General features: G+C 57.4%; 2 protein-coding genes across 5 annotated transcripts in view; both read right to left on the reverse strand.

Moving 5' to 3' along the window:
- Positions 1–1,846, reverse strand: part of ESPL1 (extra spindle pole bodies like 1, separase) — a 12,019-nt gene extending 10,173 nt beyond the window's left edge. Inside the window, exon 1 of the mRNA XM_051641385.1 lies at positions 1,785–1,846. Coding sequence (XP_051497345.1) covers positions 1,785–1,846 — 62 coding nt within the window. The remainder of the gene's footprint in view (positions 1–1,784) is intronic.
- Positions 7–13,602, reverse strand: part of LOC127395025 (cyclic AMP-dependent transcription factor ATF-7) — a 76,216-nt gene continuing 62,620 nt past the window's right edge. The window contains exons 8-13 of one of the 4 annotated variants that reach the window (XR_007891710.1): positions 12,691–12,804; positions 10,743–10,889; positions 9,186–9,383; positions 7,676–7,784; positions 2,120–5,535; positions 7–1,936 (exon numbers count right to left, since the gene is read on the reverse strand). Coding sequence is in view for 2 of the 4 variants with exons in the window: in XM_051641422.1 (XP_051497382.1) it covers positions 5,315–5,535; positions 7,676–7,784; positions 9,186–9,383; positions 10,743–10,889; positions 12,691–12,804 (789 nt within the window). In the remaining 2 variants the exon portion in view is untranslated. Of the gene's footprint in view, positions 5,536–7,675; positions 7,785–9,185; positions 9,384–10,742; positions 10,890–12,690; positions 12,805–13,602 lie in introns of all 4 variants that reach the window. The other 3 variants (XR_007891711.1, XM_051641423.1, XM_051641422.1) reach the window with 3 other exon arrangements.

Raw genomic sequence — 13,602 nt, forward strand, 5'->3', positions numbered from 1 at the left:
CCCCCCCAATCCTGAGGGATCTGGAGATGGTGGTTGGAGCTGCTGGAGCCCGAGTCCTCCTGGGGTTCAGCACCACCCTTGGGGACACACACACGGACACACCCAGGACCTTCCTCTCTTTTGTCACCTCCCGGGTAGGGGGTGTTGTCACTTCTTGGATCAAAAAGGACCAATTTCCCACCTGAGGCAGCAAAATCCCAAGGAATTGGGGTGTTTTTAGGGGGAGGAAGGTGGCACTGACCAACCCCTCAGCACCCCCAAATCCTGAGGGATCTGGAGATGGTGGTTGGAGCTGCTGGAGCCTGAGTCCTCCTGGGGTTCAGCACCACCCTTGGACACACACACACACACGGTGGCCCCAGGATGTGGTTTTTGAGCCATTTTGTTTCTTTTTGACCCCAAAGTGAAGATGGATCCATAAAAAAAACCACCCCAAAACCTTCATTCCCACCGATCGGTGTCACCTTTGGGGCTTCTCCTCACTCCACCACAACCTTCAGACCCTTGAGGGGCTTCTCCAGGCACCTCTGAGGAACCTGGAGGGATTCAGGAGGAAGGATGGAGGGATCAGGAGGAGGGCTGGAGATCCTGGGCCATCTAATGATGGACTTTTGGGGAAGACACGCACAAAAAAAGCCACAGGGGGTTGGGATAAGGCACCTGGGGCTGGGGAGGAGCTGCTGAGCAGAGTCATCCCTTGAGAACCTTTGAAGAGCAGGAGAAACCATCCTAGAGCAGAAGAAATCAAGGGTTTGGGTGGGGGTTTTCTGCCTCCAAGAGGGTCAGCAAAACCTTCAAGAGGTGAAGGAGCTTGGGGAGGAGGAGGAGGAAAAGCCACCTCGACCCTCAGGTCACAGGGTCACACCACCCCGTGTCACCCACTGGCCCCCAAGTCCCTCTTCCCAACCAAAACTAACCCCCAAACCCAAGGCACGTCCTCACCAGGACCTCAAATCAGCATCCCCATGAAGAAACCACCACCAGAAGTGGTGAGGGGAGGAGGAGATGATGTGGGGCACCAACCCAGAGGTTGGTGGGATCTTTTGAGGACCATTTTGAAGGGCTCAGCGGGGATTTTCCATCTCCTCAGAGCTCAACAGCTTCCCAGTGGTTTGAGGAGACCACATCTACCCCATCTTTTAATTAAAACACTGTCCCCTCCTCTCTGGAGAGCCTGGGAAGAGTCACCTCCTACAAACCATCCCTGTCCCTGCTCCTGGAAAGGTGACAAGTCACCCTGTGCTGGGACCTCCAGCTCCTTCTGAGGTTTAAAACCAACTCAAGTGCAGACCTGGGAGGGGTGAACTTCACCCACCAGCCCCAAAGTGACATCTATGGCTTGGGACATCCACCTGTGGCACCAGGATGGGATGGGACAACCCCCTGTGACAAAGGCTGGATGGGGGGGATGTGTCAGTTGAGGTTTTTTGGCTCCTTTCCTCATGGTGGGACAGGAGAAATGGGGACCTGGAACCTGCTCCAGGAGCAGCTTCTACAAGGTGGGGGTAAAACCCACCCCGAGGGGCCACCAAACACCCTGGGGACCACAGGAAAGCTCCAACCCTTGTGGATGAGAAGAAGCCCAATGTCATGGAAGGGCCCAACGTTGGGTCCCTCACTGGTTTGGAGGGAACTGGGCCCAGTTTGGAGCTTCAACATCCCGTTTTTCAGGGGTTTGTAGAACTTCTTGGGAAGGCCTGAAGGGCTGGCAGGGAGATGGGGAGATGCTGGAGGTGGCACTGGTGGCATCAGGAGCACAAGGGATGGGGGGGAAAGCCACTCACTGGGTCTCCCCGTTGTCCTCGGTGAGGTTGGAGTGACCTCGTGACACCCAATGAGGTGTCATGGGTGGGAGCAACCACGGAACCATGGGATGGGTTGGGTTGGAGGGACCTTGAAGATCATCTAGATCCACCCCCTGCATGGGCAGGGACACCTCCCACCAGCCCAGGCTGCTCCAAGACCCATAGTAGACACCTGGAACACTCCCAGGGATGGGGCAGCACCTTCAAGATCATCTAGTGGGATCATCTGGGTGGGCTTGAAGGTCCCTTCCAACCCAAACCATCCCATGAGCTAAAGACCATGTAGATCCCACCCCCTGCATGGGCAGGGACACCTCCCACCAGCCCAGGCTGCTCCAAGCCCCATCCAACCTGCCCTTCAACACCCCCAGGGATGGGGCAGCCACAGCTGCCCTGGCCCAGGCTCTCCCCACCCTCCCAGCCAACAAGTTCCTCCTCATCTCCAACCTCCATCTCCCCACTGCCAGTTCCAAGCCCTTCCCCCTGCTCCCATCCCTCCTGCCCTTGGCCCAAGTCCCTCCCCAGCTTTCCTGGAGCCCCTTCAGGCACTGGAAGCTGCTCCAAGGTCTCCCTGGAGCCTTCTCCTCTCCAGGCTGGACACCCCAACTCTCCCAAACCTCCTCACCCACCAGACCCCACCAGCACCATGAAGGGAAGGAAGGAACCAGTGGTGGGATGAACCCAGAGCTCAGCTCCTCCTTCTCTCCCATTTTCCACCAACACTTTCCCCTGGTTTTCCAGCAGGTTCAGGAGAAGCTGCTGTTGGACACAACCTACCAAAAAAATCTGTTTCCAACCCATTTTTGTCCTTTCAGCTCTTCCCAAGCCATGGAAGCAAGTGGAGATACTTGCTTCAAAGCCTCCTGAAGGAAACTGAGCAGAGTTGAGGCCCAGAACAAACCCCTGGGTTGCAAAAATGGGGCATTTTCCCACCTTCTTGGAGCAGTTGAAGGGTCTTCTGCCCTTCCTTGTTGGAGCTCCATGACCTGCATCCAGCAGCAGCTCCAAGAGGGGAAGCAGAGCCAGGCTGGACCTTGCAGCTCCTGGAAACCTTCTGCCTTAGATCCCAGCCCCATAAAAAAGGTCCTGGCCCCTGCTGGGTCAGGGTTTGCTGGGGAGAGACAAAACCCCAACCTTCTTCTCCAGGTTTTGTGGCTTTAAGACCTTCTGAACCTCCTCTGTGTCCTCACAGCTCCATGTGGCTGCAGAGACAGAGCAGGGAGAGCTGGAACGTCAGAACGGGCAGAAACGGTTTCAGAGAAGGAAAAAAGGTGGGTCTGGGGGTGGTTCTGAGGGATCTGAACCAGGAGTTTCAAGTGGTGGGGCCAGATGTGACCTTGGTTCTACACCAGGTGACTCTGGAGATCAGGAAGCAGGAGAGCAGCGTGGTGAGGAGATGAACCAAAGGTGGGCAAGGCCGTGGTCCACGATGCCAGGAAGTCAAGGAAAAGCTGGAAGAAGAGGGGAGGGGGAGAAGAAGACCCATCCCACCACCAGAGGAAAGCAAACTGCTCCAGGTCCCCATCCCCAGGAGGATCCAGGGTCTCGTTCCGGCTTCGCTTTGGGTTCTGCTGTTCCTGGAAAACCTTTTCCAAGTTCTGGAAAAGCCAAATGGAAGCAAATCTGACCAACCAACTTGGCTCAAAAGTGGCGAGTGCAACCTGAGGTGGGTGAGGAGGGACCTCCTGGGGGGGGTAGAGAGGAAGACCAAGGGCTGAAGAAGCTCCATGGATGGGTTTGGTTGAGGTGCCTTCCGAGAGCCCGACCTCATGCAGGTTCCTTTCCCATCTCCAGAGCTTGGGAAGTCCCCAAGGGACACGTGGCCAACAAGGCAGGAACCCCCAATTCCAAGCATCTTTCCAGGTGTTTTTTAACCAGCCCTGGGCAACTGGGAAGCTCTGGGAATCCTTGGTTTGCTCTGGTTGGGAAGCAACGGAGGCTCCATCAACGGGAGAGGAAGATGCTCATGATGATGAGGAGGGAAGAGACCAGGTGAGATGGAAACACTTCTTGGTGCTCCCTCCCCTGGGAACAGGCAACTCATCCATGACTTTAAGGCCACCATTCTTGAGGTCATCAAGGTGATGTGTCAAGATGATCCTTAGGGAAGGAGGGATCTGCGTGGAGCTGGGAGCAGATGATGAATTCCGGGCCCCATGTTGTCCCCTGCTGGGCTAGGTGATCTGTTCCTGTGCTCCCCCAGTTCTGAACTGGTCCCAGCCGACCCAGAGCAGCACCAACTGGGTGAGGGAGTCTGTGGGCAGCCCTTGCCCTGCCCCAGGATGGGACCTTCCCTCCAGCAACCCGTGTCCCCTCAGGAGAGCAGCACGTCACCATCCACAGCACAAGTCACCAGGAACATGCTTGTGTGTCCTCCCCGTCTCCCCTTCTCTGGCCACAAACTGGTTTATACTGGTGACACTCCCCCAGTGTCCAAAAACCTGTCGCTGGCATCTTGGGAGTCGACGTGGGACGGGACCAACCTTGGTCCCTTCCAAGCTCAGGGCTGGAGGAGGCTCCTTGAGCCAAGGTGCAACGTTTGGGGTGGCAGGAGGAGGGGACAGATCCCTGGGACCAACCAGTTGTTCCCCACAAAACACCTGGAGAGCAGGACTGGGTGTCCCAGCCCTGGGAACTGGTGTCATCTGGCCAGGGAGGAGGAGGAGGAAGAGAGGGAAATGGTGGGAGGGGACCTGGGAGAGTGGAAGGGACCCCGTGGAGGTTGGGGTGTCTGAATGCTGGGGTGTTTTGAGAGTTGGGATGATGCTGTTGGGGTGTCTGAGTGTTGGGGTGACTCTGCTGGGGTGTTTGAGTGTTGGGGTGTCTGAGTGTTGGGGTGTTTGAGCGCTGGGGTGACTCTGTCAGGGTGACTGCATGTTGGGGTGACTTGAGTGTTGAGGTGACTCTGCCTGTGGGGTGACTCTGTGTTGGGGTGACTCTGTGTTGGGGTGACTGCGGGGGCGACTCTGCTGGGGTGACTCTGTGTTGAAGTGACTCTCTTGGGGTGACCCTGTGTTGGGGTGACCCTGTCAGGGTGACTCTGTGTTGGGGTGACTCTCTTGGGGTGACCCTGTGTTGGGGTGACTCTGTTGGGGTGACTGTTGGGGTGACTCTGTGGTGGGGTGACCCTGTCAGGGTGACTCTGTGTTGGGGTGACCCTGTGTTGGGGTGACTCTCTTGGGGTGACCCTGTGTTGGGGTGACCCTGCCAGTTGATGGGTTGGTCAACCCAAAGGTTGGGAGAAACCTTCGCTGGGCACCATCCCTTTGGGGACAAGGTGGTGACAGGGCAGGGTCTGCAGGGGTTGCCCCGGGGTCAGAAAGGCTGTAGCTGCCCTTGGCTGACACGGAAAAACCAAAACCCAACTCCCCCCAAAAAAATGAAGAAGAAGATGAAGAAGAAGAAAAGAAGAAGAAAACAAAACTCCTGACGGGCCCGGCGGAGGACCCGGGTGGGCTCAGTCTCTGCTGCCAGGTGGTGGGTTCAGCTCCGGGTGGGACACGGTGCCATCATCTGCCAGCAGACTGGGACTGTGGAGCCATGATGACGTGGGAGGGCACGGGCAGGCCCAGCTCTGTCCTTTGGGTGGCCATCTGGGCCAGCACCGAGGTGGCCACGGCTTCCGCCGCCGAGCGGACGCTGAGCCCGTTGGGGGAGGCGCCGAGGGAGCTGTGCTGGATGACGGGGGCTGGGGAGCCCGTGGGCTCCGAGCTCTCCTTGGGGCTTTCTGCTGCCAGGGAGGATGGAGAAAAGAGGGGGTTGGAGAGAGGTGGGGGTGGGGAAAAAAAAAACCAACCAACCCAACAGGAGAAGATGATGAGGTTGAGCGGGGCGGGGTGGGAGGGGACGGGAGGCGGGAGCGTTGCGGGGGAAGCAGGAGGGTGTTGGTTTCACACTCACCTTTCCAGGTGATGGAATCATGGCATGGGTTTTGGGGGAGGGAGCTTAAAGGTCATGGAGTCCCACCACCCCTGTATGAGGGGGACATGCTTCTCATCGGTAGGAGCAATCGTGGAACCACGGGGTGGGTTGGAAAGAACCTTAAAGCTCATCCAGTCCCACCCCCTGCATGGGCAGGGACACCTCCCACCAGCCCAGGCTGCTCCAAGACCCATTTTAGATACCTGGAACACTCCCAGGGATGGGGCAGCACCTTCAAGATCATCTAGTGGGATCATCTGGGTGGGCTTGAAGGTCCCTTCCAACCCAAACCATCCCATGAGCTAAAGACCATCTAGATCCCACCCCTGCCTGGGCAGGGACACCTCCCACCAGCCCAGGCTGCTCCAAGCCCCATCCAACCTGCCCTTCAACACCCCCAGGGATGGGGCAGCCACAGCTGCCCTGGCCCAGGCTCTCCCCACCCTCCCAGCCAACAAGTTCCTCCTCATCTCCAACCTCCATCTCCCCACTGCCAGTTTCAAGCCCTTCCCCCTGGGCCCATCCCTCCTGCCCTTGGCCCAAGCCCCTCCCCAGCTTTCCTGGAGCCCCTTCAGGCACTGGAAGCTGCTCCAAGGTCTCCCTGGAGCCTTCTCCTCTCCAGGCTGGACACCCCAACTCTCCCAGCCTGGCTCCAGAGCAGAGCTGCTCCAGCCCTCCCATCATCTCCGGGGCCTCCTCTGGCCTCTCTCCACCAGCTCCGTGTCCTTCCTGTGCTGGGGGCTCCAGAACTGGCCCCAGTTCTCCAGGGGGGTCTCAGGGGGGACAATCCCCTTCCTGGCCCTGCTGGTGACACAGCCCAGGACACAGTTGGCTCTGATGGCTCATGTTGATCTTCTCATCACCCAACACCCTAAGTCCTTCTCCTCAGGGCTGCAAACCAGCCTGGAGAGGCTGATCCCTACAGGGATCCCAGCTCTCCCCAAATGAGGTCCTCTCCTCAAGCAGCTGTTTGACCAAACCAAGCCAAGATTGGGAAGAAAACTAATTAGAGCCAGGACATAACGAGCCACCAGGTCCATCCAACCCCACCCCTTGAAGAAACAGCCCCAAATCTTTCAGAATTCCCACCAGGAAGGCTTCAAACCAGGACAGCAGCCCCAGCACAACCTTTTCTCCTCATTCATCTCCTGCCTTGTTCCAACAAATGAACTTTCCCACATCCTAATTCATCTCCTAATTAATGAGCTTTCCCACCTTTTGTTTCCTGGTCTGGTTTCTTGGATCAAGGCCATTTAGGCCAGAGATGGAACAATTCCTTCTGAGTCCTCAACCATCTGGTTGGGCAAGGAGAGCAGCAGGGATGGGGTTGGTTGGTTGGTTGGGTTTTTCTAACCCATTTTTTAATCTAAATTCCCTGTTTTGCTCCTTGGTCTCCAGGAGGTCCAAGTCCCTTGTGATCAACTCCTTCCTTGCTCCATTTCTTCTGGGAATTCCAAGGGGAGACACAGAGGGAGAGGCCCCATGTCCTGCCTGCCCTCCAAGAGCTGCTACACCAGGTTAAAGCTCCAGTTTGCAGAGCCTGGGTGATCCTCCTCACCATGGAGGCCACAGCAGAAGACACAGGACCAAGGCCTGGGCTGTGTCTTCTGCAGTTGGGTGATGGAGAAGAGTCTAAGATGAAGGCTCCTTCCCTAACATCTTACATCTGAATCATCATATGGACTCATGAATGTTGGAAAAGACCTCTAAGATCATCCACCAAGTCCCACCATCAACCCAACCTCACCGTGACAACTAAACCATGTCCCCAAGTGCCTCATCTACACGTTTTTTGAACCCCTCCAGGGATGGGGACCCCACCCCTGCCCTGGGCAGCCTGGGCCATGGCCTGACAACCTTGTCCATGGAGAAATTGTTCCCAAGACCCAACCTAAACCTCCCCTTTCTGCTTCAAAGGGTAGTAAGGACCAGGAGAAGCCACCACTCACCAAGATAGCCCTGTGTTTTCTTCTGTAGTGCAGTGACAGGACAGTCCTTGTGGGCCAGCAGGAGCTGCTTGAGTTGAGCCACCTCGTTCCTCAGCAATGTCACTTCATTCTGGTGGGAACACAAAACATGAATCTGCATCACTCAGGCTCTGGACAGAAGCCTCCAGCACCAGCAGGACGTTCATTTGGGTGGAAATAAAGGTCTCAGGAGTTCTGCTGCCTTCATCTGAGGTGCCTCTGGCCCAAGAACAGCAAACAAAGTGTCTGGGTTTGGGGGTGCAAGACCTGAGCTGCAGTGTTTCACAGAACCATGGGTTGGGTTGGGTTGGAGGGACCTTAAAGATCATCTAGATCCACCCCCTGCATGGGCAGGGACACCTCCCACCAGCCCAGGCTGCTCCAAGCCCCATCCAACCTGCCAGTGGGCTGAGGAGGAAGTGCTTGGAACTGGCAGTGGGGAGATGGAGGTTGGAGATGAGGAGGAACTTGTTGGCTGGGAGGGTGGGGAGAGCCTGGGCCAGGGAAGCTGTGGCTGCCCCATCCCTGGGGGTGTTGAAGGGCAGGTTGGATGGGGCTTGGAGCAGCCTGGGCTGGTGGGAGGTGTCCCTGCCCATGCAGGGGGTGGGATCTAGATGCTCTTTAGCTCATGGGATGGTTTGGGTTGGAAGGGACCTTCAAGCCCACCCAGATGATCCCACTAGATGATCTTGAAGGTGCTTCCCCATCCCTGGGAGTGTTCCAGGTATCTACTATGGGGCTTGGAGCAGCCTGGGCTGGTGGGAGGTGTCCCTGCCCATGCAGGGGGTGGGATCTAGACAATCTTGCAGGTCCCTCCAACCCAAACCATTCCATGATTCTATGAAATCCAGCTGCTTCCCATGGCCTGAGTGCTCTGTTCCTGGGCTGGCACGGCTCCTCCAGTGAGGAGCTGCTTTTGAGGTGGACAGGGAGAGAAATCAAGAGCACTTGAGCTTCTGCCTCCCACTCCTACCCCTGCCAGGAAGGCAGGGAGTGAAATCCAGGCACAGAGGCAGGGATCCTGCTCCGGAGAGCAGCACCCATGGGTTGGTCTCTGCAGCAGTGGGGAAGCTGCTCTCTTGGGAGCAAGGGTGAAGGCTCAGGCTCCACCACAGAACATTGGGGGTTGGAAGGGACCTCTGAAGATCAAGCCCAACCCCCCTGCCAGAGAAGAACCAAAGCTAAGGCAGATCACTCAGAAAGGCACCCAGACAGGTCTGGAAAGTCTCCAGGGAAGGAGACTCCACAACCTCTCTGGGCAGCCTGTCCCGGGGCTCTGTCACCCTCACAGTCAAGAAGTTCTTCTTCACATTGAGGTGGAACCTCCTGGGCTCCAGTTTGAACCCACTGCCCCTCACCCTCTCACAGACCACAAGCACCAAGAGCTCATCCCACCTTCTCGCCGCCCTCATGCCCACCCCCTCTCAAGTCTTCTCCTCTCTTAGACCAGAAACCCCCCAGCTCTCTTAGCTCCCTGGGGCTCCACACTCACGCTCAGCTGGATGTTCTGGGTGGTGAGCTCCTCAGCTTTCTTCTCCAAGGAGGACACCCAGAGCTTGCGTTTCTGGCGGCAGCGCGAGGCGGCCGCTCGGTTCCGCTCCAGGAACCGTTGTCGCCGCTCGTCCGGGTCCTCGTCCACCGTGCGGCGCCTCCTGCCACCCGTGCTGGGGGTGGGCTGGGCTGGGGACACCTGGAGGGGTGGGAAAAGAGGGATGCTGGCCGAGGTAGCTCTCTGGTGGAGACAGGAGGCAAGGTTTGGGAGAGGTGGCAGCTCCGGTTGGGGTAAAAAAAAAAAAAGAGACTTCGCGGGAGGTTTTTTTGGAGCTTTTCCTCAGCCAAGTCTGAATCGTGGAACCATGGGATGGGTTGGAGGGAGCTTCAAGATCATCCAGTCCCACCCCCTGCGTGGGCAGGGACACCCCCCACCAGCCCAGGCTGCTCCAAAACCCATAGTAGATACCTGGAACACTCCCAGGGATGGGGCAGCACCTTCAAGATCATCTAGTGGGATCATCTGGGTGGGCTTGAAGGTCCCTTCCAACCCAAACCATCCCACGAGCTAAAGCTCATCTAGATCCACCCCCTGCATGGGCAGGGACACCTCCCACCAGCCCAGGCTGCTCCAAGCCCCATCCAACCTGCCCTTCAACACCCCCAGGGATGGGGCAGCCACAGCTGCCCTGGCCCAGGCTCTCCCCACCCTCCCAGCCAACAAGTTCCTCCTCATCTCCAACCTCCATCTCCCCACTGCCAGTTTCAAGCCCTTCCCCCTGCTCCCATCCCTCCTGCCCTCGGCCCAAGCCCCTCCCCAGCTTTCCTGGAGCCCCTTCAGGCACTGGAAGCTGCTCTGAGGTCTCCCTGGAGCCTTCTCCTCTCCAGGCTGGACACCCCAACTCTCCCAACCATCTGGATTCACTCTGGGTTCAGCACTTCACTCCCAAAACACAAATCCCAGTTTTTTTCGAGCAGTCAGTTTGCTTGGAAACTGAATTTGGGCTTCAATTGTCCCCAAACACCTCCAGCCAAACAAGCTCTCAGAGGCAACAGGTCCAAAAATGATTCTCTAAGATCCATTTCCCAACTTTTCTTTTGGAAGAACAAAGGAAAAAGGCAACGAGGGCCAATGGTGCTTCTGGAACAATCCAGGGATTGCAGCTCCACGTGGGCATGTCCTGTCAGGCAACATATGGATATTAAACTTTTTGGAAGCCCATCTCATGGTTGGAGCAGGTGGTGATCCTGCTGGAAAGCTGGCACTTGGTGAGTTGGCAGGAGCCCATGGAGCTGAGAGGAGAACATGTAACCCCAGTCAATGAGCTGGGAGAAAAGAGGGAAATCATTCTTTTCCAACACCAGAATCTGCTGAACAACATGACCAGCTTGTTGAAGTTCCCTGCTCTGGTGGTGGCTGAGAGTGTTGGTGCTGAAGCAGCACTGAAAACAAAAAAACAACCCCCCCCAGAAGGTTCTGAACTCAAAAGCAAGAAGCTGCAGGTTTCTCCTCTTTGCCCACGACCCCACGACAGCTCCAGGCCAAGGAACATCAGACCTGGGGCTGAGCTGGGGAAGGGGCATCTGGGTGTTGGACCAGGATCTGACTCTGCTCTGGACGGGCTGTCACCATCGTGCTGGCTGAGCCCACCACCAGGTTGCTGCCATTCAAGGAGGAGGACCCTGTCAAGGTGGCCTTCAGCCTCTGCAAAGGAGAAGAAAGGACATCAGTGGTCTGGTCCTCCGTGGTAGGAAGGATTAAAGCAGCTTCTCTGCCATCCAAGGGGCTGCAGGGAAGAGGGACTGTGGTTGATGCAGATCCAAGCAAAAGCCACCACCATCTGGCCTGCCCAAGGACACAGAGGGGCTTCCAACTTAGAGCCAAGAGGGCAGGTGTCCACAGCCCACAGTTACTGCTGTGTTTGGCACTGACCTGCTCCCCTGCTGGCAGGTTCTGCAGAAATGTCATAAAACCATAGAAACTCAGACTGGTTTGGGTTGGAAAGAACCTTAAAGCTCATCCAGTCCCACCCTCTGCATGGGCAGGGACACCTCCCACCAGCCCAGGCTGCTCCAAAACCCATAGTAGATACCTGGAACACTCCCAGGGATGGGGAAGCACCTTGAAGTGTGATCTAGTGGGATCATCTGGGTGGGCTTGAAGGTCCCTTCCAACCCAAACCATCCCATGAGCTAAAGACCATCTAGATCCCACCCCCTGCATGGGCAGGGACACCTCCCACCAGCCCAGGCTGCTCCAAGCCCCATCCAACCTGCCCTTCAACACCCCCAGGGATGGGGCAGCCACAGCTGCCCTGGCCCAGGCTCTCCCCACCTTCCCAGCCATCAAGTTCCTCCTCATCTCCAACCTCCATCTCCCCACTGCCAGTTCCAAGCCCTTCCCCCTGCTCCCATCCCTCCTGCCCTTGGCCCAAGCCCCTCCCCAGCTTTCCTGGAGCCCCTTCAGGCACTGGAAGCTACTTCAAGGTCTCCCTGGAACCTTCTCCTCTCCAGGCTGGACACCCCAACTCTCCCAGCCTGGCTCCAGAGCAGAGCTGCTCCAGCCCTCCCATCATCTCCGGGGCCTCCTCTGGCCTCTCTCCACCAGCTCCGTGTCCTCCCTGTGCTGGGGGCTCCAGAACTGGCCCCAGTTCTCCAGGGGGTCCCAGCAGAAGAAGCAGAGGGGACAATCCCCTCCCTGGCCCTGCTGGTCACACTCCTGCTGACACAGCCCAGGACACGGGGGGTTTCTGGGCTCCAGCGCACGGTGACGGCACATGTGGAGCTTCTCCTGCACCCTCACCCCAGCTCCTTCTCCTGCACCCTCACCCCAGCTCCTTCTCCTCCACCCTCACCCCAGCTCCTTCTCCTCCACCCTCACCCCAGCTCCTTCTCCTCCACCCTCACCCCAGCTCCTTCTCCTGCACCCTCACCCCAGCTCCTTCTCCTGCACCCTCACCCCAGCTCCTTCTCCTGCACCCTCACCCCAGCTCCTTCTCCTGCACCCTCACCCCAGCTCCTTCTCCTGCACCCTCACCCCAGCTCCTTCTCCTGCACCCTCACCCCAGCTCCTTCTCCTGCACCCTCACCCCAGCTCCTTCTCCTGCACCCTCACCCCAGCTCCTTCTCCTGCACCCTCACCCCCAGCTTCTTCTCCTGCACTCTCACCCCCAGCTCCTTCTCCTCCACCCTCACCCCCAGCTCCTTCTCCTCCACCATCACCCCCAGCTCCTTCTCCTCCACCATCACCCCCAGCTTCTTCTCCTCCACCATCACCCCCAGCTTCTTCTCCTCCACCATCACCCCCAGCTTCTTCTCCTCCACCCTCACCCCCAGCTCCTTCTCCTCCACCCTCACCCCCAGCTCCTTCTCCTCCTCAATATCAACCCCATCTCCTTGAAGGCTTCGGGGCAACAACCTCCAGATGGAGCTTCTTCTGGAAAAGCTGCTCAGGGACAACACCCATGGAGGTGAGCCCTCTCCCCAGCAGGGATTTGGCCACTCACCATTTTAGCTTCGGAGTGCACTGGGAGTCCTGAAGGTGAAATGGACCCACTGCTGTTGATGGGTGGCCCAGGAATCCCAGGAATGTTGGGCACCATGGAGACAGGTCGAGCCAGCTGTGGAGAGGAAGCAGCAGAAGGGTTTGGAAGCTGAGGAGCTTTGCTGAGCTGGTTCCTTGCAGCAGCTCAGCAAGAATTCACTCACACACACCCCCCCCAAAGCACATTTATAAATCTTGACAAACATTTGGCATTTAATAGTCCCATCCATCCTGGCTGCTGTCACCCAAGGCCACCAGCCACTCCTTTGGTGGCCAGGGAATCACCCAGCTGGGATGCTGAGGACAGCTTGAAATCCTCCCTCCTTCCCTTCCCTCCCAGAGGGTTTTTCCCCACTCTGGGGTGGGAGATTCCCTGCCCTGGTTCTCTGCCCAAGCTGCCACAAAGGGGAGGTCACAGCTTCCCCTCTGACACAAGTTGAGCTTCACCCCTCACCAAAAAAGAGGGGGGAAAAAAGCAGGATTTCTGCTTCTCTGCAGAAGAGTTGTTGCAAAGCTCCACCCACATGGGGTGCTGCAAAGGAGCAGGAAGGTGTGAAGATGTCTCCATGCCCAGGAGCTACACCAAACCCCTCTGCCTACTTTGCCACCACCATCCCCTGCTCCCTGAGGCAGAAGGTTTTGGTTCTTACTCCTTCCAAACCCAGGAGGACAAGCAGGACCCACTAGGGCTGCCTGGTGAGGAGCTGAAGATGTAGGAACCCCCCACCAGGCACAGCTGAGTCCTGCCCCATGGAAAACCCTCCCTATGCAAAAAGCACAACCCTCAGGGTTAACATTCCAAGATCTCTCTGGTGAGGGTGGATTTCCTGGCCTGCAAAGCCCAACATGTTCTCTGCAAGCTCCAATGGTTTCA

Source organism: Apus apus, chromosome 28 (assembly GCF_020740795.1).
Source record: "Apus apus isolate bApuApu2 chromosome 28, bApuApu2.pri.cur, whole genome shotgun sequence".
Lineage (NCBI taxonomy): Eukaryota > Metazoa > Chordata > Aves > Apodiformes > Apodidae > Apus > Apus apus.